The following is a 21,837-nucleotide window of genomic DNA, read 5'->3' as shown; positions in this document are numbered from 1 at the left end:
GTGCTCGGAATCCAGCTCCAGCTCCCTGGTCGCTCAACAGACGTCAACTTCTAAATGAAAGGAACCGTCCTGTCACAGCCCATGTATTTCAACTGCTCTGTTAAGAAGCACGCTCTCATCCCTAATTCAGATCTAACCCGCAAAATCTCCAGCGACGCAACCCGTCATTGTCACCTTCATGACTCGCCGAGCCCTCGCCATGATGTCCTCAGTCTGTGTCACGTCACCACGGCCTCAGGCTCCTGATGCCTTCCGGGCACTCACCTTCCAGAGTGTCGCTAAGGGTCCTCATGATCCCATGTTCGACTTGAAAAAAGCCGCTGACGGAAACACATCACCGTTCAAAGTTGACCTGGGAGCTGGTGTCTACCGTAACGAAGCCGGTGCTTACCATGAGTTTCCGGCTGTTAAGGAGGTACGAGATGGAAGCGTTGAGAACTGGACTACCCAACAAATCTTGAACTGACATCTGCTAGGCGAAAAGGAGACTTGATGAGCTGGATCTCGGTCATGACGTGAGTGTTCTTATGGCCAAGTATTCTATCGTCGCAACTGAAGGAATATCCACAGTACAATCCTACGACAGGCATTGCATCCTTTACAAAAGCCGCCGCCAGTGTCATGTTTGGAGGTTTGACTAGCACCGTATCTGGCAAGGTCAGCAAGGCAGTGTAGCTCCAAATCACTGATTCTAACTCTGGTGAAGCTCGTATCTGTTCAGACTGTCGCTGGAACAGGCGCAAACCGCATTGGTGCTGTCTTCCTCAACAAGCACTGGCCGACAACAAACGCCGCCGCCTTGAAGGCCCCTCAACCCAATGCCACCAAGGTCTTCATCGGCGTCCCAACCTGGGGTAACTATGAGCCTCTCTTCCGACACGCTGACTTCGCCAACATCGAGACGTATCGGCATCTTGATCAAGACAGCGGCGAACTCGACTTTGACTTCGTCGTCGCAGCTCTGAAGACTGCAACGGAGCGAAGCATCTTTGTCTTTCAAGCATGCTGCCACAATCCCACCGGCCGAGATTTTACTCGGAACCAATGGACACAAATTGCAGATCTAATGTCTACGGGGAGACACTTTGCCTTTTTTGACGCAGCTTATCAGGGCTTGGGAGAATCTCTTGATGCAGATGCATGGGCTGTCCGCTGCTTTGCCGAGAGAGGCATTGATATGCTCGTATGCCAGTCCTTCTCCAAGAATATGGGCCTTTACTCGGAACGGGTGGGCGTACTGCACGTTCTCTGCAAGACTGCGCAGATTGCAGAAAACGTCTTTGATCAGATCCGCAGTCTTGTCCGATGGGAGTTCTCCTCAGCACCCGCCTACGGAAGCAGACTGGCCGACATCATCCTCAACGACCCAGTCCTTTGCAACCAATGGACTGGGGAGGTTAAAGCTGCGAGGGAAAGAATCAAGCACGTGCGCCAAAGTCTGTATGATTGTCTGACGCAAAAGTACAAGACACCAAATCTGCGCAAGGTGACCAGCGGTAACAAGGTTGTAAGACCCTGGATGCATCTGCTAGAGGAGAAGGGGTTGTTCTCGTATACAGGACTCTCGGCGGAGATGACAAAGACATTGGTGCGGAATTGGCAGATCTATCTCCCGGAGAATGGAAGGATCAACGTCTCTGGGCTAAATGACGGAAACGTAGACAGAGTGGCCGAGGCTTTTGATAGCGTTGTGCGAACACAGGGATGATTACTTAATAGACCAAGTTCACGCCGCACCATGTTGGAGACAGGCAATAGAACAGATGCTTGCCCTTGAATGAGAGCTCATTGGCCCATACACACTTCTCATGCTACAGACTTCCTATTACATCTCCACCCGGATCAAGACCAAGCTGAAGCGCAAGGTCAAACAGATGCACAGGATCTGGGTTTATACCCTCCATATCAAACGCAGGGTCCCAAAAGCCCTGATCTTCCTGCACTAGGTCGCTAGGCAATGGCACCGGCACTATAGTTAGCAGTGTGCTATCCATGTTTCCTGGTTCACCGCTTGAGCGTAGGGGTATCAAGAGTTGCTCAAGACGCTGCAGCTCATTCTTTCGCAGTCTGGCCACGATACCGCCTTGACTTATCATCTTGTCGAGAAGAGACACGGCCTTTTGGAACCAACTTTGGTCCGGGACAAAGTGCGGCAGGACAGTCCGGATGATGCACAGAGATAATGCCGAAGCGAAGGCGTATTCAAGATCAAATGGCAAGAATGATTCTATAGGCTATTAGCCATCGGCACTGACAGTTTGTTAAGGGACAGGCCCACCGAGTACTCGCTGCTTCTCTAGTGAAGTCAAAAGCTTCAATGTTGCGAGAGCCGAGGAGACTGCTGACTTGAGGAGGGAGGCAATGGGCGGCGATATTGACAAGTCTCTACCGTGGTCAGGTTTGCCAGGCTCAACAAAGGCCTTGAAGAGACACATGACGAGAGGTCGCGTCGCGTGGAGAATGCAGTGGTGGTACATGAGCGTGATGGAGCTCATCATCCGTGAAGGGGTTGTGCTCTGCTTTCTTGTGAGCATGATCTCGTCGTGCTCTTGGGCGACCTCTGCAAGGCTTTTGAGAACTGTGTTGGTGGTTTTAACGAAAGCGCTTCCAAGTCTGTCATCGATGCTGAATACATCTTCAAGATGGTTAATAACAAAGCACGCAATGGAGTTTCCAAACTGCTTAAGAACCAACGCTGAATAACATCTGCCAACTTACCGGTCATTATAGTAGCCAACAGCCGAGAAAGTTTGACGGACAGGCTCAGTGTCACCGCCGTAGAGCTGCCTCCAGACTCAGTAAGCGGTAACCCCATGGTGATTTCCTCGTCACGGATCGAGCTTGGCGCCCCAAGCTGAGCAGATAATCGTCTATCAAGGATATAGACGTTCCACCACAGGGTCCTACATCTCTGTACGAGGTGAGGACCAAACACTTGCTCCGACATTTCTCTGTGGATTCCTTCAATGTAGCACAGCCGGAGAGCGTGCCCGATCTATTGGAAGTTAGCAGAGACTAATGACTCCATGGCGCGCCTATGTGAAACTCACGTATTGGTACGCACTCGATCTCATGTCGATCGAGTGAAAGTACAAGGCCACCAGGGCCAAGACCTCGATCGACTCGAGGCCTTCTTCATGCAGCTGCGCAAAGTCCGGCAAGACGGCCAGTGCACGCTCAGCAAAGTTGCTGCCAGGCGGTACCAACGCCGGGCCTGCCTGTGCCGTAAACGCCTCTCCAAACGCGAGGATGAGCAGGTACTCTGTAAGCCAGAGACGCTGTGTCTGCGCTACTTCAAGAGCCTTGCCATCGAATGCCTCGAGACGAGCCAGAAAGGTCGGTTCATCGATGATCTGTGCAAACTGCCCAAGATGGAACTTGACCGTATGGAATAAACAAAGGGCGTAGTCAACGGGCGGCAAGTTTTCTAGATCCGGAACTGCTTCCGGAGGCTGTGGCACCCAGCGTAGTCGAAATGCGTCCCCGTCAACGCCAAATATGTCAGGTGAAGTTAGCTGAGACAGTGGCTGGCGTTTCTCCGCTAGCGCAACAGCGCGTCGGAAGAAGGACCACATCGAAGTCGGTCCCAGGAAGCCTAGACTGTCAGCTTTGGTATCTTGCACTTGGCTGGGATTTCACCAACGATAGCGTCCTGCTGGGTCCTTCAAGTGCGATATATCTTTTACCAGGGGGTTGCTTGAGAAGATGACACCGGGTTCGCCATTGTCTGCCTCGACTTGAGCTACGTCTGCTCCGCTTAGGACTACAGGTTGCTCTGCAGCCCTGGCATCTGGGAATTATACCTGTCAGTGGATGGTCACACATCTCGCAGGTGACGAGATACCTTCTTTCTCGTTCTGTGACTCGCTCGTCTCCGCCCCTGTCATGGTCGGAGAGTTGTCCCATCTGATTGCAGATTCCGAGCTGTCTTGGTTCTGTCCCTCTCCATGGTCAGAACTAGGTGAAGAGATCTGCATGGGTTGGGCATCTGAAGTAGGTGGGGGAAATTCTAACGCTTGGGCGGCCCGTCGCTCAATCTCTATCAAATACCTGCGTCATCACGTTTAGCAGCACGTTTCGCCGCAGGCATGGGGGTGGTACCTCTCGGAAATGTAAACCTTGGGGTCGTCCTCTGGAAAATGGCACTCGTCATGCCGGCGGGCGCATCTAACACAAGGGTAAACACCAGAGCATCGCACTTTGGCTGTTCTACATTGCTGGCACCTAGATGCCCAGGAGTCAGTGATAAACTGGGGTTAACCGGTAGGCCAAGGACCAGACGCGTACGCTTTAGGTCCTCGCCTCGGGACCCTAACGCGTCTTCCATTCGAGGACTGCCCAGGGACCATTTGGGTCTTCATTCGTAAATATGAATGTTTCTTGTAGAATCTGGACGAGAAGGCTATTCCTAGGAGTCAAGGTCGAAATGAGGGGTATCAAATCCAAACATGGTCGCCCGATTATTGGTTGTGCTGCACACCTTGCTCCAAGATCGGATCGTTGATCCGATGCCACAGCAAGTTGCCCCTATGAGGCACGGTGCGAGGGAGCTTGTGGGCAGCAGGTTTCCCCAAAAACCGTCAAATACATTGTTTATCACTAGAGTACCTAAAACAATGCGGTTTTTATCAGACCGTAAAGTACATTTGTTATGGCACAAGTCTCTTATCAGATAACTCATTATCGTTGGATTTCTATTGGCTTGAGCTCGCCGCACTAGCTCTTGAGATAAGAGACCAGGCTCTGGGATAGAGTCAAAGCGGGTACAGGGTAGACCGAACGAGCTGCGAGGCGGAGAAGTAAGTGAATAATAGAAATTATGCCAGAGAATAGACATGTTCAATGAAGAGTATTTTAATCTCCATACCTTCGTGATTGAAAGGCAGTAAATTCGGAGCTGGAACCACCCAGACCCAACCGACGGTTGTAACCAGCATTCGAGGATAAATTATCGATACGAATTCTAAACGATAGATTGAGTATCCCCGCCACCTGCATTCACATCAGAGTAGAATAAAACTTCTACTCCCCGACCTTTTGGAGCTGTGGAGCGTCGAGGTAACTAGACTCAATTCGTCACCCACATCCTTATCTCCTCGGCTTCCCTGACCGATCACCACGAGTCGGTTCCAAGGGCCGTAAACAATCATCAAGTCGGCGTCAAGGCCGAAGTTAGTGACTGGGATTGCCGGTCACAGGATCGAGCTGCAGCCTTGCTATGTGTGGCGGCAAAGGCAAGGCGGATATTAGATAGGAACCGCCATGACTGCCTGCGTGTGAACATGCTGGACAATACGGCGTGTTCCGATACAAAGCAACATTACTGAGCCCTCCTTAGCGACCATGTCGTTGTTGGTTCTCCGGCATGGCTCCTGCATTCTGCGTGCAAACCTCCCCAAGCTATTTACGATCCAATTCACCAGGAATTATTCTTCCAAGTCTGCCTCTACGACGCGAGAATACTCCTCCAAAATTGGAACGGCGGCAGATGCTTCACCTGAAACCCAGCCCGCCTGGCTCCAGAACAGACCCTTGAAGCGTCTACCGACCGGGACACTGCTGCGAAACATTATCCTGGGAAAGCTTTTCACAGTCCCCCTTCTCATGAACACGGGTGTCGCCGCCATCAACTTCATGGCTGAAACGAAGAACCCAATCTTCGACCCTGACAGGAACCCCATCCTGCGCAGAATCATGCGCTTCGCCATCTACGACCACTTCTGCTCAGGCATTACCCAGCAGGAGACGATTGGCGGCATTGCCAAGATCAAGACCATGGGCCTGACGGGCGTCATCTTGAACCATGCAAAGGAGGTCACAGTTGACAAAGACCCGACGAGGGGAAAGGGTGAGGTTGACGCTGCTGTCGCCTCTAAGGAGGACGAGGACAATGTTGCAGATTGGCTGGACCGCAACCTGAAAACCATCGAGATGATTGGCAAAGACGACTTTGTCGGCCTCAAGTAAGTTGACCGTTGATTTACGCAGCAAAGCTAGATGCCAACCGACTCCTCTTCTAATAGATTCACCGGTGCAGGCATGATTGCAGCACGCGCATTGATGGCGAACCGACCCCCTCCACAGTCGATCCAAGATGCTGCCGACGCCATGTGCTACGCCGCCAAGGCTAAAGGAGCCCGTATCCTGGTCGATGCCGAACAGCAGATCTTCCAGGATGCCATCGACGCTTGGTCCATTGATCTGATGAGGCGGCACAATCGAGATGGGCAGGTCGTCATCCTCAACACGGTTCAGGCCTACCTCAAGAACTCGCGCCCCAACATCCTTTACCACCTTAAGACTGCTCAGAAGCAGGACTGGAAACTCGGCATCAAGCTTGTCCGAGGTGCCTACATCGAGACTGACGATCGGTCCAAAATCCATGATACAAAGGCCAACACCGACGCTTCTTACAATGGCATCGTCCGCGATCTTCTCCAGAGATCATTCGATGGAATCGAGAGCAAAGACTTCCCAGACCTACAGCTATTCGTCGCCGGCCACAACATTGATACCATCCGCAAAGTCGCCGCTTTCCATCGCCGTCTCGTGCTCGAGGGACGCAACCCCGGCAGACTCGAGTTTGGCCAGCTACAGGGCATGGCCGACGAGGTTACGATGGAGCTCGTCCTCCAGGGCGAGGCTGCTACGCGCAACACAAAGGGCCTGGCGCCCGAGCAGGTTAGATTGCAAGAGCAGCTGGCTCCTCGCGTGTTCAAGTGTACCAACTGGGGTAGTGTCAAGGAGTGCATGGGGTTCCTTGGCCGGAGAGCTGTGGAAAATGCGGGAGCTGCTATGCGGTTGAAACACGGGTTGGAGGTTTCGATTTACGAGCTCAAGTGCAGAATACTGAGAAGATGAATGCAATTGCAGATAGAAAATGTCTATATATGTCTACATCTAGACCAAGAAACAGCTATGATCTCATCCAGACTCCAGTATTGCCAGAGTGATGACCTATGTGACGAGTTTTGATCGGGCCGTGGCCGGCATGCTTGCAATTAGAATCACCACACAAAAAGGGAGACACCGTCACCTCCCTATGAACGGGATGTAGAAAGTATACCTAACCGTGAGGGTTTTTACTGGGTTAACATGATTGCCGCATCAAAGAAGCCCTGCGCGTGCTCTATCATGGGTGGTCTAACGCCATTTGGCTCAAGTACCCAGCATCGGTTTCCATCACCGTCGAGACCTGGGGATCTGCGATAACGCTATGGTAGGGAACCTGGGGTTTGCGGGGACGGAGCCCGTGCTCTCCAAGAAGAAGCAGGGGGTGCTTTAGTGGGGGGCTCTAGGCTTTGTGATGCTGGCATGTGGTTGTGAAGACCTCAGCTTGAACAGAGGCAAAGAGTGTCATCGGTGTTGGATTCCGTGTACTATCTCGCGGGCGTCAGTGGCTGGTGACACCATCGGGCGCGAGAACCGTCTCGCAAACATGGCCGCAACATCCAGACAAGCTCTCCAGGGTTCCACGATAGCCCAGGGATTGTCGTCGATATATCTATTCGTTCAACAATCTCCCTCAACCAAGTTGAAACAGTCACTTTGACAGCCACAGCAAGCAACAAAAACCAGCTTCACAAGTCTAAGAGAAATCCTTTCTCCCACCAAGCCAAAATGCAGGCTCGAGCTGTTCTTCGTCACGGCCGTCAGGCCATTGCGCGACGCCTCCCCAGGTCCAAGTTGCCCGCAACTCTGTCCTGTCTGCACCCCCATTCCAGAACGAAGACGCAGTACGTTATGAGCCTCAAGCTCTCACGCTCCGAGATCCTGCCTCTAACTGCTGCTTCTAGAAAATCTACGACAAAGGCTCCCCCGAGCGAGCTGAGCTCACCAAAGCTCTCAAGAAGCTCCACCAGTCTTCCCCAGTCAAGATTCCCTTCAAGATCGGAGGTCAAGTCGTAAGCCGCAAGTCCAGCCGCGCACCAGCTGGATGACTGCTAACACACACTCTAGGCCAACAACAACACCACCTCCAAGCAGCCCAACCCGTCGCAACACTCCGAGATTGTCGCCGAGTATGCATCGGCCACCCCGGAAAACGTCCAAGCCAGCATCGACGCCGCCCTAAAGGCCAAGGCCGACTGGGAGGCTACACCCTTCGAAGACCGCGCTGCCATATTTCTTCGAGCCTGCGACTTGATCACTGGCAAATACCGGGCCGAAATTGTCGCGGCCACTATGCTAGGCCAAGGCAAGAATATTCGAGAAGCCGAGATCGATGCGGCTGTCGAGTCTGTCGACTTCTTTAGGCAGTATATCAAAGAGTGCACCGAAATGTTTGCCCAGCAGCCCAAGCTACACGAAAAGAGCTCATGGAACCGCATGGAATACCGACCTCTGGAGGGCTTCGTCTATGCCGTGTCTCCCTTCAACTTCACTGCCCTCGGTGCTACCCTCGTCGGGCCCGCTGCTCTCCTCGGTAACGTCGTGGTCTGGAAGCCGTCTGACTCGGCGCTTCACGCGAACCACCTCTTTTACAAGATCCTCCTCGAGGCAGGCCTCCCACCCAACGTTGTTCAATTCGTCCCCGGCGATGCCGAGACCGTTACCGATGCGGTAATGTCACGCCCAGAGTTTGGCGCTCTCACATTCATCGGATCTACTGCCGTCTTCAAGAACCTAATTGGCAAGATTGGCCAAGGTACAGCTGAGGGCCGCTTCAACTCGTACCCTCGCATCATCGGCGAGAGCGGCGGCAAGAACTTTCACCTTATTCACGGCTCTGCAAATGTCAAAAGTGCCGCCCTGGACACCCTGCGCAGTGCCTTTGAATACCAAGGCCAAAAGTGCTCTGCCGTCTCGCGAGTCTACGTCGCCGAGTCGGTGTGGCCCGAGTTCAAGAAGGTGATCCAAGAAGAAACCAAGAACATCAAAGTCGGACCTCCAGACGACTACGCCAGCTTTGTCAATGCCGTTATTCATGAGCGCGCCTTTGACCGTCTAGACGATGTCATTCAAAAGGCCAAGAACGATCCCGAGTTGGAGCTTATCGCTGGCGGCGAGACGTCCAAGTCAAAGGGATATTTCATCCACCCAACCATCTTCAGGACGACCAACCCCAACCACGACATCATGAAGCGCGAGCTATTCGGCCCTCTCTTTGCGGTCCACGTCTACCCCGACTCTGAGTACTCGTCCATCCTCAAGACCATCGATAAGTCCAAGTATGCCCTGACCGGCTCCGTCTTTGCCAAGGACATCAAGGCCGCACGGGAGGCGCAGAACGTTCTCAAGCATACTGCGGGCAACTTTTACATCAACACAAAGTCTACCGGCTCCATTGTCGGCCAGCAGCCCTTTGGTGGCAGCAGAGATTCAGGGTCTAATGACAAGACGGGTACCATTGGCTTGATTTCGCGGTACTGCAGCATACGTACCATCAAGGAAGAGTTTGGCTCCACCGAGGAGCTCCAGTATCCTTCCAACGAGGTCTAGAAGTCTAGTTGCTGCTGAATGTTGCTATAGGGGGTAGTAGAATAGACAAGGTAGCAATTCGCAAAAAGTCAGCCCGTCCATATCTAAGATTTGTTGTCTGTGATTATCTGAAACTTGTACAACATGAGCAAGAAGAATACTTTGTAATTCATATCATTAACTACATTTATTTGATGCTTGTTTCACCACGAGCCTTGTCCCTTTTGGAATGAGGCAGTGAAGGATAACGAGGGTACCCAGCTTCTCGTTACATCTGGCAATATCGTTAAGGGAGTCGGCAAAGTTGATCTCGTGCTTTAGAAGGTGGCCTCGTAGGCTGTCTCTACGAGCGTCGTCGATGCTGATGAATGCTATCTCGTACTGCATGTTGATGGTGTTGGTAGATGGGAAATGTACGATTAAGAAGTGTTCCAGGCCATTGTGATTAGCAAGATAATAAAAGAGTTGAAATTGACGGTAAGAGATCGAGGCACTATTGAAAACAAAAATGAGTTACCCCAAGAAGGCTGTGTAGGCTTATATTTCACCAAGAACCAGGTAGAGCTTTTGTCTTGACTACCCAACCACACTACTTCTTAGACATCCCCTTGGATCGCTCAGCTGCAGCCAAAATTGCACTTGTGAACGCCGACCTTACCCCCAATTTTTCCAGCTCCAGTAGCGCCCTAATCGAACACCCTCCGGGAGAGGCAATCTTCTCCCGCAGCACGCTGGGGTGATCCCCAGCCGGGACCAACTTCATCATTCCAATCGCGCTGTTGACGACCATCTTCGTGGCTTCTGGCCGCTTAACCCCTTCGGCAACAGCAGCATCCAAAAGGCCATCGACAGCCAGCAATAGGAGTGAACCTGCACAGCCGACCAGTACAGCAGAGATATCAAAAGTGCTCTCAGATATAAGCTGTGCCTCGCCAACCTGTTTAAAAATCCAAGATGCAATTTCCTCGTTTCTCTTAGACAGTGTCTCCAAGTCGGCTGTGTATAGAGTCACAGCCTCGCGGATCTTGGCGGCCATGTTGGGCATCGCTCGTACAGCTTGTAGAGGGCTTGGATCCTTCAGGGCATCTTGACCCTCAAGAGCCAGCCGGTTTAGCTCCTTGATGGAGATGCCAGCCATAATACTAATGACCAGCTTGCCCCGCAGAGCTTCCTTGAACCCAGGAGCTCCAAAGACTTCTTCTCTCTTGACAGGCTTGAAGGCTAGCAAGACCATGTCTGCTTCTTGGATAGCGCTGACATTGTCTTGGGCAAGCAATACCGTGAGTCGCGACGAGTGCTCAGATAGCGCATCTTGCGCGCGGCGCTTAGAAGCCTCGGTACCAACAGTGACTATCAGGCGCTTGACGTTGACGCCGCCCCTGTCGATCGGGTTGAGGATTCCCGCGGCAAGTGCAGTTCCGAGGTTGCCTTTCGCAATACGTCAGCAGCTTCTTGAACTGACAGTGAGGACGAGTCTTACCACAACCGAGGAGGGCCACTGTCAATGTAGTCGTGTTCGACATGGTGATGATACTAAGCTATTGATGGTGTTTGCTCTTCAGTAGATGGAGAATACGACTTCAGCAGTAGGATGGACTTAGACCAAGTGAGCAGGATCAATCAATGTCTAAGATGGTTTATTATACCAAAGGATCGACGCTTCCCGTCGCCGGTTCCACGTCTTGCTCCTCCCATGATACTGTATGGCTCCATGCCGGCCCGTGCACTCTCGGCCCGGTACTCAAATTGTGAACAATCAGTAGACTAGTTTAGAACTAGCCAGAAGTAAGCGGAACCACACTCCGAAAGCAACGGATGGATCCGCATCTGCAGTCCGATCGGCGTCATTTTCCGTCGTGATACTTCCGACATCGCCGGTCCTCGCGTTACTTGGGGCTATCGAAAATGCCGTGTCTTGTTGACAACTGTTCGGTCCTGTGGTTCCCCGACACAAAATTAAGACACTGTAGTGCTGGCACTTCGATCATCATGCTTATGGTTCCTACGGCCGTGGTTGCCCAGGAACTGAAGTTAATCGGACTCGATATTGTAGTCTTGCCTTCACCTATCGGATCTGTGAGCTCCTCGTCCTTTGCGAGGTCCCCCGACTATGAGTTGCTTCGAAATTTGACGAGGCACGGTGTCTTGGAAATGAATTGTGGTGTTAAGAAAATGTATCTACTCAAAGGCTGAGGTCACAGAACTGATTTTATCCGGGTAGACAAGGTGGGACTGCGTGTTTAGATGTAACAACTCATCAATGGTGATACTTGTTTTGATTCAGCGTTGGGTCAATGTCGAGACATTGAAGACGATATATGCTAGACGGGCAACTTATGGCTCTCGGTTCACCGACTTCCGCCCATGCTATATTACCTAGCACCTTGCATATTCCATTACTCAGGAATATGGCAAGCACTCAATGTACTGCTCCCGCTCTCAAAAGAATCCTTGACACACCGGATGCTCGAAAACCTGAGGAGCACATTGACCGAGTTTGCTTTGCTAGAATAGGTGTTAATAGAAAATCAGACAGATGACAAAGGGGATCCGTAGGCAATCACTCACTCGTTTGTACCAGAAGACCTAGCTCCTCCAAACGGATTCGCACCGATGACCGCTCCTGTACATTTGTCATTGATGCAAAACATACCAACTGAGTCTCTTAGTCTCTCGTTGGCAACCTGGACAGCATCCCTATCGCGAGCAAAGACGGAGCCTGCCAAGCCGTATTCGGTGGTCCTATCAATGAGATCGCACACATCTTCGAAGCCTGCCGGTGAAGCATCATCGTAAGTTTGAACTGCAAACAACGGCCCAAAAAGCTCCCTGGTCATGAGGTCACTCTCGGCACTCTTGTCAGCTTGGTTGACCTCCAAAATGGCAGGCTGAAGGAAGAATCCCTTGGTGCTATCTTGCTTGCCGCCGAAGATCAGCTGATGACCATCCCTCTGGGCACGCTCCAAGAACTCGCCAAAACGTTCAAAGGCGGATTTAGAGATGATAGGTCCTAGTGGATGGTGGAGTTGCTTGACATCATCTCCGTGAGTCATCTTGGCTGCTTCTCTCAGCAACGCCTTCTTCAAGTCGCCCTGCTCCCACATCGACTTGGGAATAAAAAAGCGTGACAAGGCACTGCACTTTTGTCCCTGGTACTCGTAAGCCGAGCGCACCGCGGCCGATGCGAGCCAATCAACATCGTCCTTGCAAGAGTTGTGGACGAGGTGGAAATTCTTGCCACCGCTCTCTCCCACGATGCGGGGAAACGTCCTGTAAATGGTTGTGTTCACGCCAATCTCGGAGGCCAAACTCCTCAAGACTGCTGAGGAGCCGGTGTAGTGAAGGCCAGAGAAGTCACGGCTAGCAAACGCGGGCTCAACGACGATCCTGGGGTCTTCCATAGGCAAAAACTGAATGACACCGTTTGGCATTCCAGCCTCCTCCATGACTTGATAGAGAAGGTAGTTGGACAAGACAGCCATGGGGGATGGCTTCCAAAGCACCACATTTCCCAGAATGGCTGGCGTAAAAGCAATGTGTGCGCCCAGAGCAGTAAAGTTGAAGGGCGAGATCGCAAGCAGGAAGCCCTCCAACGGTCGGTAGTCGAGGCTGCTGTATGCTGAGTCGGTTTGCTTCTGCGGCTGCTGCTGGTAAAGCTGATGGCAGAAGTAGACATGGAAGTTGAGCGTGTCAATAACCTCAGAGATACAGTCGCCTTCAGCTTGCCCGCACGTCTTGCCTTGTCCGATCATGGTGGCCGCCATGAGCTTCCATCTGTACTTGGTCTCCACAAGCTTAGCTGCGCGCTTGTAAATGGCTGCGCGCTGGTTGAAGGGCATGTTGGCCCATTCCTTCCTCGCTGCGAGAGCACCAGGGATGGCTTTCTTCTCGACAGTGTCTCGGTCGACTTCGTGGTATTCTGCCAATGAAGGCCCGTTTCGGTTCCAAGGGTTGACTTGTGAGCTCTTGCGGCCGGTATAGATTCGTTCACCGTTGATGATACTAGGAACTTGGGTGGTCGACCTTTCCATCTCGGCCAAAGCAGCCGTCAATATCTTCCGTTCCTCGGAGCCAGGGGCGTACGAAAGCTAAGGTATAAGCTCGTCAGAAGTGCGAACCGAGATACGACAAAGAGATATGGAGAAACTCACCCCTCCAGCATTGGCTGGCTCTGGATAGCGAAAAGTGGCCATTGTTCGTGTTGGCTTGGTTTTGCTATGATAACAAGGCAAAACTGAAACAAGGACTAGACTTGCTATTGAAAAATGTCAACAACGTCGCATAAATACCAGGAATGGCACTCCCGCCCATTTTCTTGGGCTCGGGCCGGTCGGCCGGCTTGATGACAAAATTGAGACTCCGTCATGGGCGAACGCGGCCGGACCGAGAGAGCAACGTTGTCGGATCTCGACTCCGCCTGGGTTGAGCTTCTCCGGTTACCGCTGCCGAAGGCCCACTATGATCACAAGGTTCAAGATAACGAGGTGCGCTATCGAGCCGTCGTTTGTCCCTCCGTAACATTTGACTGCCACACGGCCAACGTTCAAGTGAATCAGCAGGCAGTTCTGGCCAAATGTGATGTAACTTCCGAACGCTATGAAGACATTCATGCAGGTGCCTTGGGTTCCGACTATCATTGAAAGGACATTCCTGCAGTGCAATTCGTCAAAGAGACTAGGTTTCGGGGCCAGATTCTATTCAATGACGCTTAATGACCATGTCACTTGTCTTGTGTGCACATTTCAAGATAGCTGCCGAACAACATTGGGATTCTCGAAGGATGATACATGTCACCTATAAGGTGAAGGGCAAGAGGCGTCTTCGAATCTCACGACCAAGTCGAACCCTCTCGGCAACAGCTCCACCTCTTCCCTCGAGGACAGCCTTGTTCTCCGTGGCTCGTCTAGCCAAGAAGGGCAGACACTCCTTCAAGTCACCGTAGCTCATTGACTGTAATAGCAGCCCCATTAGTATAAACAGGATGAGGGAGGAGCAATACGTAACTCACCTTAATGACAAGAGGAAAGCCGCCCTCAGCCATGACAGACCCAGTAATCCTGTTGGTAAGGTCATCCTTCATCCCTATTCAAAGAGTTAGAGTCGTGCGAAATTGGGTTTCAAAGGAGGCTGCTTACCATACAACTGCGCAAAGGCAATGCTACCAGCTACCTCGTTGGGCACGAGAAGCTTGCCGTCAACAGTCTTGCGCTTAGCCAACCGATGCTTTTCTAGCAGCTGAATTCCGAGATCAATGCTGATAGAATTGTGAGTAGCAAACACTGCGCCGAGCTTCGAATGACCCGTCTCTCGCACCTGGCTAGCGACAGTAGAGAGAGTCTTTTCGATGCCATGGTTGAAGCTTGCATCAGTCTCTGCCTTGGTCGGCCATACTGGGCCAGGTCCCTGCCTGCCCTCCTTTTCCCATCTCTCAGCCTCCGTCACCATGTAAGCCCCCCGGACCTGCTTGAAGAGCAACTTGTAGCCCTTTTCCTCAGCACGACGGATCTGCTGGTCGAGAAGCTGCGGGTACCGACGGAGGTAGGCTTGGAATGAGGCAATGCAGGTGGCAGGACCGTCCAAGGTGTTATACTTTTGCATAAGCTCGTCAGTCAGGCTATCAATTACTGGCTGGTACCATGACTGCTCAGCATCGATGATAATTCGCACATTATTATCCCGTGCCTTGCTAGCAATGGCCTCAAGCGTAGCTCGCAGGCTCAGCAATTGTTTGCGGTCCGAGTCAGTAACGCCTTTTCCACTCAGCGCGGCCTCCCAGTCGCCATCAGAGGGCAGTCCTGGGTATGGCACATCCTTGTTAAGTCCCTTGTCTTCCCTTGCCCTTAGAATAGCATTGGAACCGTTGTATAGGGCAACAGGATGAGGCAGCAAGCCAGTCACCTTTATTCTGACCCAAGAACGGTTATCACCACCAGTAGCACTAGTGTCAGGGCAATACTTCTTAGCTAGCTTTCCTTGGGCTTCGATGGACGATAAAACATGCTGTGTCTGCTTAAGAATCAATTGGGGGTCCTTGCTCGAGCCGTCCAACTCTGCCTCGATATTATAGCCGAGAAGCGTGCCGATTTGCTCCTTGCGAAGAGCTTCGATCTTAGGGATACAGTCTTCAGTTGTCTCTCCGCCGAGGAACTGGTTAAAGAATGTTCTCATGACAAATGCGTGCGTGATTGAAGAGACAAGAGGAATCTTTGACGTAATATTGTAGAGTGCTTCGCTCATATCGACCCATGTTGGCGAGGAGCAGAATGCAAAGGCGCTGTAATTTCCCCATTGGTCAACTTATCTTATAGAACTATAGCGAGATATCAAACTTACATCCAGCCGGAGAATAATTTGCCAAAAGGGACCGTTGAAAGGGCCTTCATATCTCGCGGATCGTCAGGGTATTTGCTTCCATCTCGCCTCACCCACAGCAATCCAAGAATCGCTATGGAGGTGCCCCCTGCAGCATAGGCAATGCTTCTTTTGTCTTTGAAAGCGGCATTCTTCCAGATGGCCGTAGTTCCTGCCGACGTTGACGTTGATCGAACTGCGCGCTGGAGGGTTGCTGTCGGGAAGCGTCTCGCCGTCAGGCAAACCCGTTGTCTAGCTGTGAACAACATGTTGACAATGTGAAATGAGGACTAAAAACGAGTAGGTGAAGGTCGACGTTTTCGGACGGCCATGCCTGATAATAAGAATGGCGATCTTAACTTCTTTTTTATCTCGGCCCGGCAAGCTACTCAATTCCAAGGAATTCACAGGGGCGCCGAGGTAACGGCTTGAACAGGGACTATGACTACAGATACGTCCTAACTTTGTTCTTCGTCGCTATACCTTTCTAAGGCGTTAGTTTCCACATCTCTTGGCCCAATAGTAGTAGCACTCTTCAACATTTTTGGCATTGGGCATATTTCCCGAGTCTTCAAAACTCCAAAGCTATTCTCTACACCTCTACTGAAAACCTCTCGCCGCTTCGGGATCATTGATCAAGAGGTCGTCCTCTTCAACCTTGCCACTTGGAAGCCCTCGATAACGTATCACGGGGTTGATGTGGGGAAAAACTCGGACCGAAACGAAGCCTCTGGACGGGGACTCTCTCGGGCCGTATGAAGCTTGGAGTTGCCGGGACGTTAATTCTCGGAGGAGAACTTGCGGGGAATTATTTATCGTGTTAAGCAAGAAATATGTCATGCTTCCGCTCCAAGCTTTGTCTGAGAATGCCCCCATAGTATTACTCTTGCATACCGCAAAAGACCATGGGTGGTGTGGGCTCTCCAAAAATATCTGAGGTTCACTTTCCCACCGACTCTCACCCACCGAGAGTCACAGAGCAGTTCTTGCTAATCTGCTGACTTCTACTCTTAGGGGAAGGGAGCCCGGCCACAGTTACAAAGAACACAGTTGGAACAGTTCTTCATTCCACGCCCTCTTCGCCCCGTATAAAATGCGGGCACTCCTATTTGATAGTTATCTTAGTTATCCGTTCGTAATGATCGCTCCTCAGATAGACTAAGCGCGGAGACAGTACAGGGAGCCATGGCAGATGGAGACTCCTACGAAATCGGCGCCCAGCTGATGACCCTCTATCCTGCAGCGTCGGCATCGCCCCGATATCAGGGTCTTTGTCACTCGAAGAGTACGGATGCTGATAGGCCAGGCTCTCGGTACATTCAGTAAGCAACTTTCAAATAACACAGCAGTCCGGAGGCTTGCTCTTCATGTCAGACTCAACTTCCACTCAAGCTGTTATCTGTGCAAATTCTGGCCATGGGTGCCTTGTTCAAAACATCCCAAGCGGACATTGTGCCGCCGGTAGAGATGCGACACACACTCCAAGTCATTATGGTGACCTAGGTCTCATAGCTTGAGAACTTGCGAGCTGAATATATCTCCGAATCAGCTGGACAACTTGAATATCTAGGACATTCTTGACTCTCTGATATGAATCATCCGCTCTCCATGGAGTCCGAAATCGAGAAAGCAGATGGTTTTGTGGTATTGATCATGTTATTCAAGCCCAGTTCTCATCTACACCGGGCCGAGGAGATAGTCTCGACTCAGTCGACTCACTCCTTCCCCTCATTCTTGACAGGCCTTTCTCGCGGAGTATAATATAGACGATACATCTCCTCCACATGTCCTCCGCACTAACCTGCATTTCTCCGCTGCACAATCGCCCACTTACTCTACCAGAATCCAGGCCACTATCCCTTCAACGTGGAAAAGTCGGAGTAAGATATCATGAATGAGACTTCAGACACCACTACCCAAGGTCGCCATGACCTGAATGCGGCTCAGATCCGGCCTTGCAAGCTTCACCTGGTCCAAGATTTACCCAGCAGCAGACAGGGCGACGCGTCAACTTTCGTGGATTGTTATGGCAACTGGCAGCCGTCCTCATCGCCAAGCTCCAGATCGGCCTTGAAGCTCTGAGTCTCCCGAACACTTTTCGATCTTCTGGCTCAGTTAACACATCAAGGGCCGGGCTGCGACTATAATAAGGTGTGCCTTTTCATGCGGTGATAACTCAATTTAGACGTTAACACCATATAGATATACCGCTAGGTTGTGCAATAGCTGTAGATTGAATCCATGTTAACTACGGCTTAGTGTTGCCATTCACATCCACAGACGTGGGTTCTGTCGCCGAAAAGAAGCTCGTATCTAGCAAGTTGGCCAAACTCTGCATATACAGCATCTGCTCAGGCTCGCTTGTGAGACTAAACATGGCATTGTTGTCGTCTACGTTGCAGTTCAGCCCACCCATTCCGCCCGCCAAAACCTGAGCTGCTTCCAGCGCTGTCTCGTCGAATCGCAAGTCATTTGCGTCCATATGTGACTGTGATAGATCGAGAGTTGATAAGTGTCTCATTCGCTCGTGCGAATTTGGCGGCCATTGCGGTGTTGCCGGCCCCAGAAGATTCACGAGTGAGTCGAGATACGCGGAGTGCAGGCTCAGAGTGTCCTGGGGTGACTGTACCGCTTGACCTACATGCCGAGCAATATCTTGGATGAGGCCTATTGCTGTCTTCTGGAAAGCCGGGCCAAGAACGCCGTTGCAAGGAAGGCAGAGCAGTAGACAGAGGAAGAGTGCGGTATTCGGACCAAGGAGGAGGGTAGAATCAGGAGCTCGTCTTAGATCCTCGATCGGGAATGCAAGCAAGTGACGCAGTGTTCCAAACCCGCCTTCAACGCTGCTAATAAGTCCGGGAATGTCCGGAGACAGCACTTCTTCTATAGCCGGGATGCCGGGCAGATCGACTCTGAAAGTCGACGGTGGCGACTGGCCATTGGCATGGAGAGGCGACGTCACCGAGGCAACCAGTGCTTGTCGAAGGATCGCAGAGGCGACATTGAGTTGGACACTGTTCTCCCAGAGCCCCATAAGTGTTTTAATATGGCCTTTCCCAGGGTGCAGCAGCCGACGATCAAGGGATAAGTCATCCGGATGTAGTCTTGCCCCCCCCTCGATGTGGTTCTCCCACGTCGACTTCCATCTATTCAGCTCCGAGTCCATAAGCTCCAAGAGACATGGCAGCATAATCGATGGAGCTTTTCGAACCATGGTACGTAGCTTGGACTGAATGTGACGCAGATCAGCGCTACAGCAAGCGATAAAGTCTTGCGGCAACGCATATGGCATCTTCAGCCAGGTATTGAGGTAGCCGACAAAAGGGGGATCCTCACCATCAAGACTTAGAGTAGCTCGCCTCATAAAGAACAGACTCTGCTGTTTATCTTGTCGGAATAAAGCCAGCCATGTCCGCCTACTTCGCGCCACCTGCCGCCTATCGCCATCGCCATCGCTTTGGTCCAAGTCTAAGTCATGAAGAATTCGGAAGGCGTAGCCACTATGGCAGTACGAGACATCGTCATCTGCATCCTTCCAACAGACTAATAGATAAAAGGCCTGCATAGTTTCGATAGATCTATCCCCTTCGGCGAATACCCTAATTGCCAAGTTTCGTGCAACGCTACATAGTCGACTCTGAAGAAAGGGGTCTGGCGTCGAGATGAGGTTCCCATTGATGTAGTTGGCGAATTTAGATGAGCAAAATAGAACAGTGACAAAAAGCAGTCGGCTCCTACGCCTGATATCATCATGGGTATCGAGATAAGGATCGAGTATGTACTCCCATTTCGCATTCATCTCGAGCATGAAGTGCTGAAACAGCGCTACAGACGCCGGCCGAGTGAGAATGCCTCCTTCGATCGGGTCTGTGATGATCTGTCCAAGTGTCAGGGAGGCAAGATAGCTGGGCATCTTGACCCAGGGAGTGGACTGGCGGATATCTTCTCCGGCATGACTTCGATCGCTGGCTCTGAGGGGGCGAAGAAGCCATGACAGCTTCAACGAGGGCGCTGACGATTGCGATTGCGATTGCTCAAAAGACAGTGGCTGCTGACTTGCGACGTGGATTGATTCCTCTGTTCTAGATCCCTCACCAACAGAAGGGCTGTCTCCAGAGGTGATGAAGCTGAATGGTGCGCCTCTCTGTCCCTTGAGAGTTGCTAACGTGGCAACAATCCTCGCTCGAATCTCGGGAGTGATGAGTGTCTGCTGACTATGGCCAACACGAAGAAGTTCATGACTGACAGGAGTCGGATGTTGAGGCACCGAGGTGGTTTCTTGGGCTGTTAATGGTGATGTCGACAAGGCAGGGACATGCTCCATAGCCTGTTCCTGTTGCGTAGGCGTACGTCTCGGACGCCGAGAATATGGATGGACCCTCGCTTTGGCCCGCTTCGGTTGAGTAAAGACACAGTCTGTATCATTGGTGGTACACCGATCGCATCGGTCGGAGCTTTGCGAGACCAGACACCGGACCTTTGCTGTCCGGCACTTGAGACAGGCCCTGCAGCCGCGAGTTAGCACGCCATACCAAGCACACAACCTCAACCACAACCATGCTAGGGTACAACTCACAAGGGCGCGCGATGCAAATTGGATGGGGTAGCGGTTGACGGGGCCATGGGGGCTGGGAGTTTGAGCGACGGGTCGACGCAAAGGATGCAATCACGGACGTGACTGATGTATCTCGGTTCGAGCGGAACGCAAATTCGGGAGAAGCGGGGGAAGCAGGGCCCGTTTTTGTTTTGCCGGCTGGACAATCCGTCCCACAATCTCTCTCGCTCGGGCCGAGAAGAGAGAAAGCGCCTCGCGAACAAGTCTCTCCCCTCCTTAGAATGCATAAAGAACCCTCGTGAGTCTCAGGGAGAAGACAGGACATCGTCCATCACCTTACTTCCGAATCACGTCAAGTACCCATTCTCCTCGAACATACCATCAACATGCCTGGTCGTCTTGAAGGAAAGGTTGCCCTCGTCTCGGGTACTACCCAGGGCTTTGGGCGGGGCATCCTCGAGACTTTCATTCGAGAAGGTGCCGTTGTTCTCGGAATGGACCTCCAATCCAAGGATGGCCCTGTCGATGGCTATACTGAGAAGCAAGCCTACCAGATCCAGGCCAATGTGGCTGAGGAGGCTAGCTGGAAGAAGGCTGTAAGTGAAACGACTTCTGAAAGACCCCAACACTTCGTTATTCTAACTGATATCGCTTTCCAGCTCGAGACATCGATCGCGCGCTTCGGAAAGGGTCCTTCTATCGTCGTCCACAACGCCGGGTGGTCATACCCCAACAAATCCGGCATCGAGGTCACGATCGAAGAGTTCAACCGCCTCTTCGACGTCAACGTCAAGAGCGTCTACCTAGCTTCTAAAATCCTTATTCCCGAGATGAAGAAGAACGGACCTGGCTCAACCATCGTTATCTCCAGCGAGAACGCTATCCGACCCGGCGCCACCCAGACATGGTACAACGCCACCAAGGCTGGTGTCTCTTCAGCCACTAAGTCCATGGCACTCGAGTTTGCTAGAGACCAGCTCCGGTTCAACACCATTTGCCCTACCTCGGGTAACACGCCGCTACTAAACAAGTTTGCTGGCATCGCCGACGGCCCCGTCCCCGCTGAGATCATCAAGGCCAAGTGCGAGGCTATACCTATCGGCCGTCTCGTTGAGCCTTCTGATGTGGCCAACGTTGCCCTTTTCTTGGCTGAGCCTGCCAGCTCAATTATTAGTGGAGTCGAGATTCTTGTTGATGGTGCTCGCTGTGTCTAGGGGCAAATACTTAGCAACACATCTAAATGACAAGTCTTGATTCTATGTCGTATTCTCATACTCATCCTCACTTGACCCTGAGAGATTTTAGAGCCTCGTAACGAACCTGACCTAGCGAATCACGCGTTCGGGTATGGTCGTCGGATCTACCCTAGCCATCACTTAGAAGATAAGTATATAGAAGACTGGGAGACGGCACACACCCGAGGCCAGAATATACGGGACCTAGTTCTAGTAGTAACTAGCAAGGTCACCGGAGCTATATAGGGAGGTGCCGATACCTTGTAGGCATGGTGT

General features: G+C 51.9%; 9 protein-coding genes across 9 annotated transcripts; 4 read left to right on the top strand and 5 right to left on the bottom strand.

The window, feature by feature from the left end:
• Positions 1-202: 202 nt before the first annotated feature.
• On the top strand, positions 203-1,708 carry NECHADRAFT_30530 (uncharacterized protein; the record flags this gene model as incomplete). Its single annotated transcript, XM_003054701.1, has 4 exons — positions 203-415; positions 477-515; positions 571-657; positions 707-1,708. The coding sequence occupies 4 exons, from the start codon at positions 203-205 to the stop codon at positions 1,706-1,708; spliced, it is 1,341 nt and encodes a 446-aa protein (XP_003054747.1).
• A 310-nt stretch (positions 1,709-2,018) lies between these two features.
• On the bottom strand, positions 2,019-3,596 carry NECHADRAFT_23096 (uncharacterized protein; the record flags this gene model as incomplete). Its single annotated transcript, XM_003054000.1, has 4 exons — positions 2,019-2,234; positions 2,286-2,546; positions 2,705-2,995; positions 3,051-3,596. Coding segments are annotated over 4 exons (1,314 nt in total), but the record flags the coding sequence as incomplete, so codon positions are not given.
• Positions 3,597-5,343: 1,747 nt separating this feature from the next.
• NECHADRAFT_75794 (uncharacterized protein) lies at positions 5,344-6,861 on the top strand (the record flags this gene model as incomplete). Its single annotated transcript, XM_003054700.1, has 2 exons — positions 5,344-5,963; positions 6,024-6,861. The coding sequence occupies 2 exons, from the start codon at positions 5,344-5,346 to the stop codon at positions 6,859-6,861; spliced, it is 1,458 nt and encodes a 485-aa protein (XP_003054746.1).
• A 941-nt stretch (positions 6,862-7,802) lies between these two features.
• On the top strand, positions 7,803-9,441 carry NECHADRAFT_31765 (uncharacterized protein; the record flags this gene model as incomplete). The annotated part of the gene is made up of 2 exons (XM_003054699.1): positions 7,803-7,904; positions 7,960-9,441. Coding segments are annotated over 2 exons (1,584 nt in total), but the record flags the coding sequence as incomplete, so codon positions are not given.
• Positions 9,442-10,009: 568 nt separating this feature from the next.
• Positions 10,010-10,943, bottom strand: NECHADRAFT_90589 (uncharacterized protein; the record flags this gene model as incomplete). The annotated part of the gene is made up of 2 exons (XM_003053999.1): positions 10,010-10,848; positions 10,901-10,943. The coding sequence occupies 2 exons, from the start codon at positions 10,941-10,943 to the stop codon at positions 10,010-10,012; spliced, it is 882 nt and encodes a 293-aa protein (XP_003054045.1).
• An 873-nt stretch (positions 10,944-11,816) lies between these two features.
• NECHADRAFT_31926 (uncharacterized protein) lies at positions 11,817-13,613 on the bottom strand (the record flags this gene model as incomplete). The annotated part of the gene is made up of 3 exons (XM_003053998.1): positions 11,817-11,925; positions 11,989-13,508; positions 13,572-13,613. 3 exons carry the CDS (start codon positions 13,611-13,613, stop codon positions 11,817-11,819), a joined length of 1,671 nt encoding a protein of 556 aa, XP_003054044.1.
• Positions 13,614-14,514: 901 nt separating this feature from the next.
• NECHADRAFT_31479 (uncharacterized protein) lies at positions 14,515-16,040 on the bottom strand (the record flags this gene model as incomplete). The annotated part of the gene is made up of 2 exons (XM_003053997.1): positions 14,515-15,694; positions 15,754-16,040. The coding sequence occupies 2 exons, from the start codon at positions 16,038-16,040 to the stop codon at positions 14,515-14,517; spliced, it is 1,467 nt and encodes a 488-aa protein (XP_003054043.1).
• A 1,979-nt stretch (positions 16,041-18,019) lies between these two features.
• NECHADRAFT_75789 (uncharacterized protein) lies at positions 18,020-20,394 on the bottom strand (the record flags this gene model as incomplete). The annotated part of the gene is made up of 2 exons (XM_003053996.1): positions 18,020-20,276; positions 20,348-20,394. The coding sequence occupies 2 exons, from the start codon at positions 20,392-20,394 to the stop codon at positions 18,020-18,022; spliced, it is 2,304 nt and encodes a 767-aa protein (XP_003054042.1).
• A 318-nt stretch (positions 20,395-20,712) lies between these two features.
• NECHADRAFT_32051 (uncharacterized protein) lies at positions 20,713-21,540 on the top strand (the record flags this gene model as incomplete). The annotated part of the gene is made up of 2 exons (XM_003054698.1): positions 20,713-20,922; positions 20,986-21,540. The coding sequence occupies 2 exons, from the start codon at positions 20,713-20,715 to the stop codon at positions 21,538-21,540; spliced, it is 765 nt and encodes a 254-aa protein (XP_003054744.1).
• Positions 21,541-21,837: the final 297 nt, after the last annotated feature.

The sequence above is a fragment of the Fusarium vanettenii genome (assembly GCF_000151355.1).
Source record: "Fusarium vanettenii 77-13-4 chromosome 1 genomic scaffold NECHAsca_1_chr1_3_0, whole genome shotgun sequence".
NCBI classification, from domain to species: Eukaryota; Fungi; Ascomycota; class Sordariomycetes; order Hypocreales; family Nectriaceae; genus Fusarium; species Fusarium vanettenii.
Note: the sequence above shows the minus strand (reverse complement) of the source record. Positions and strands in the feature narration are given on the sequence as shown.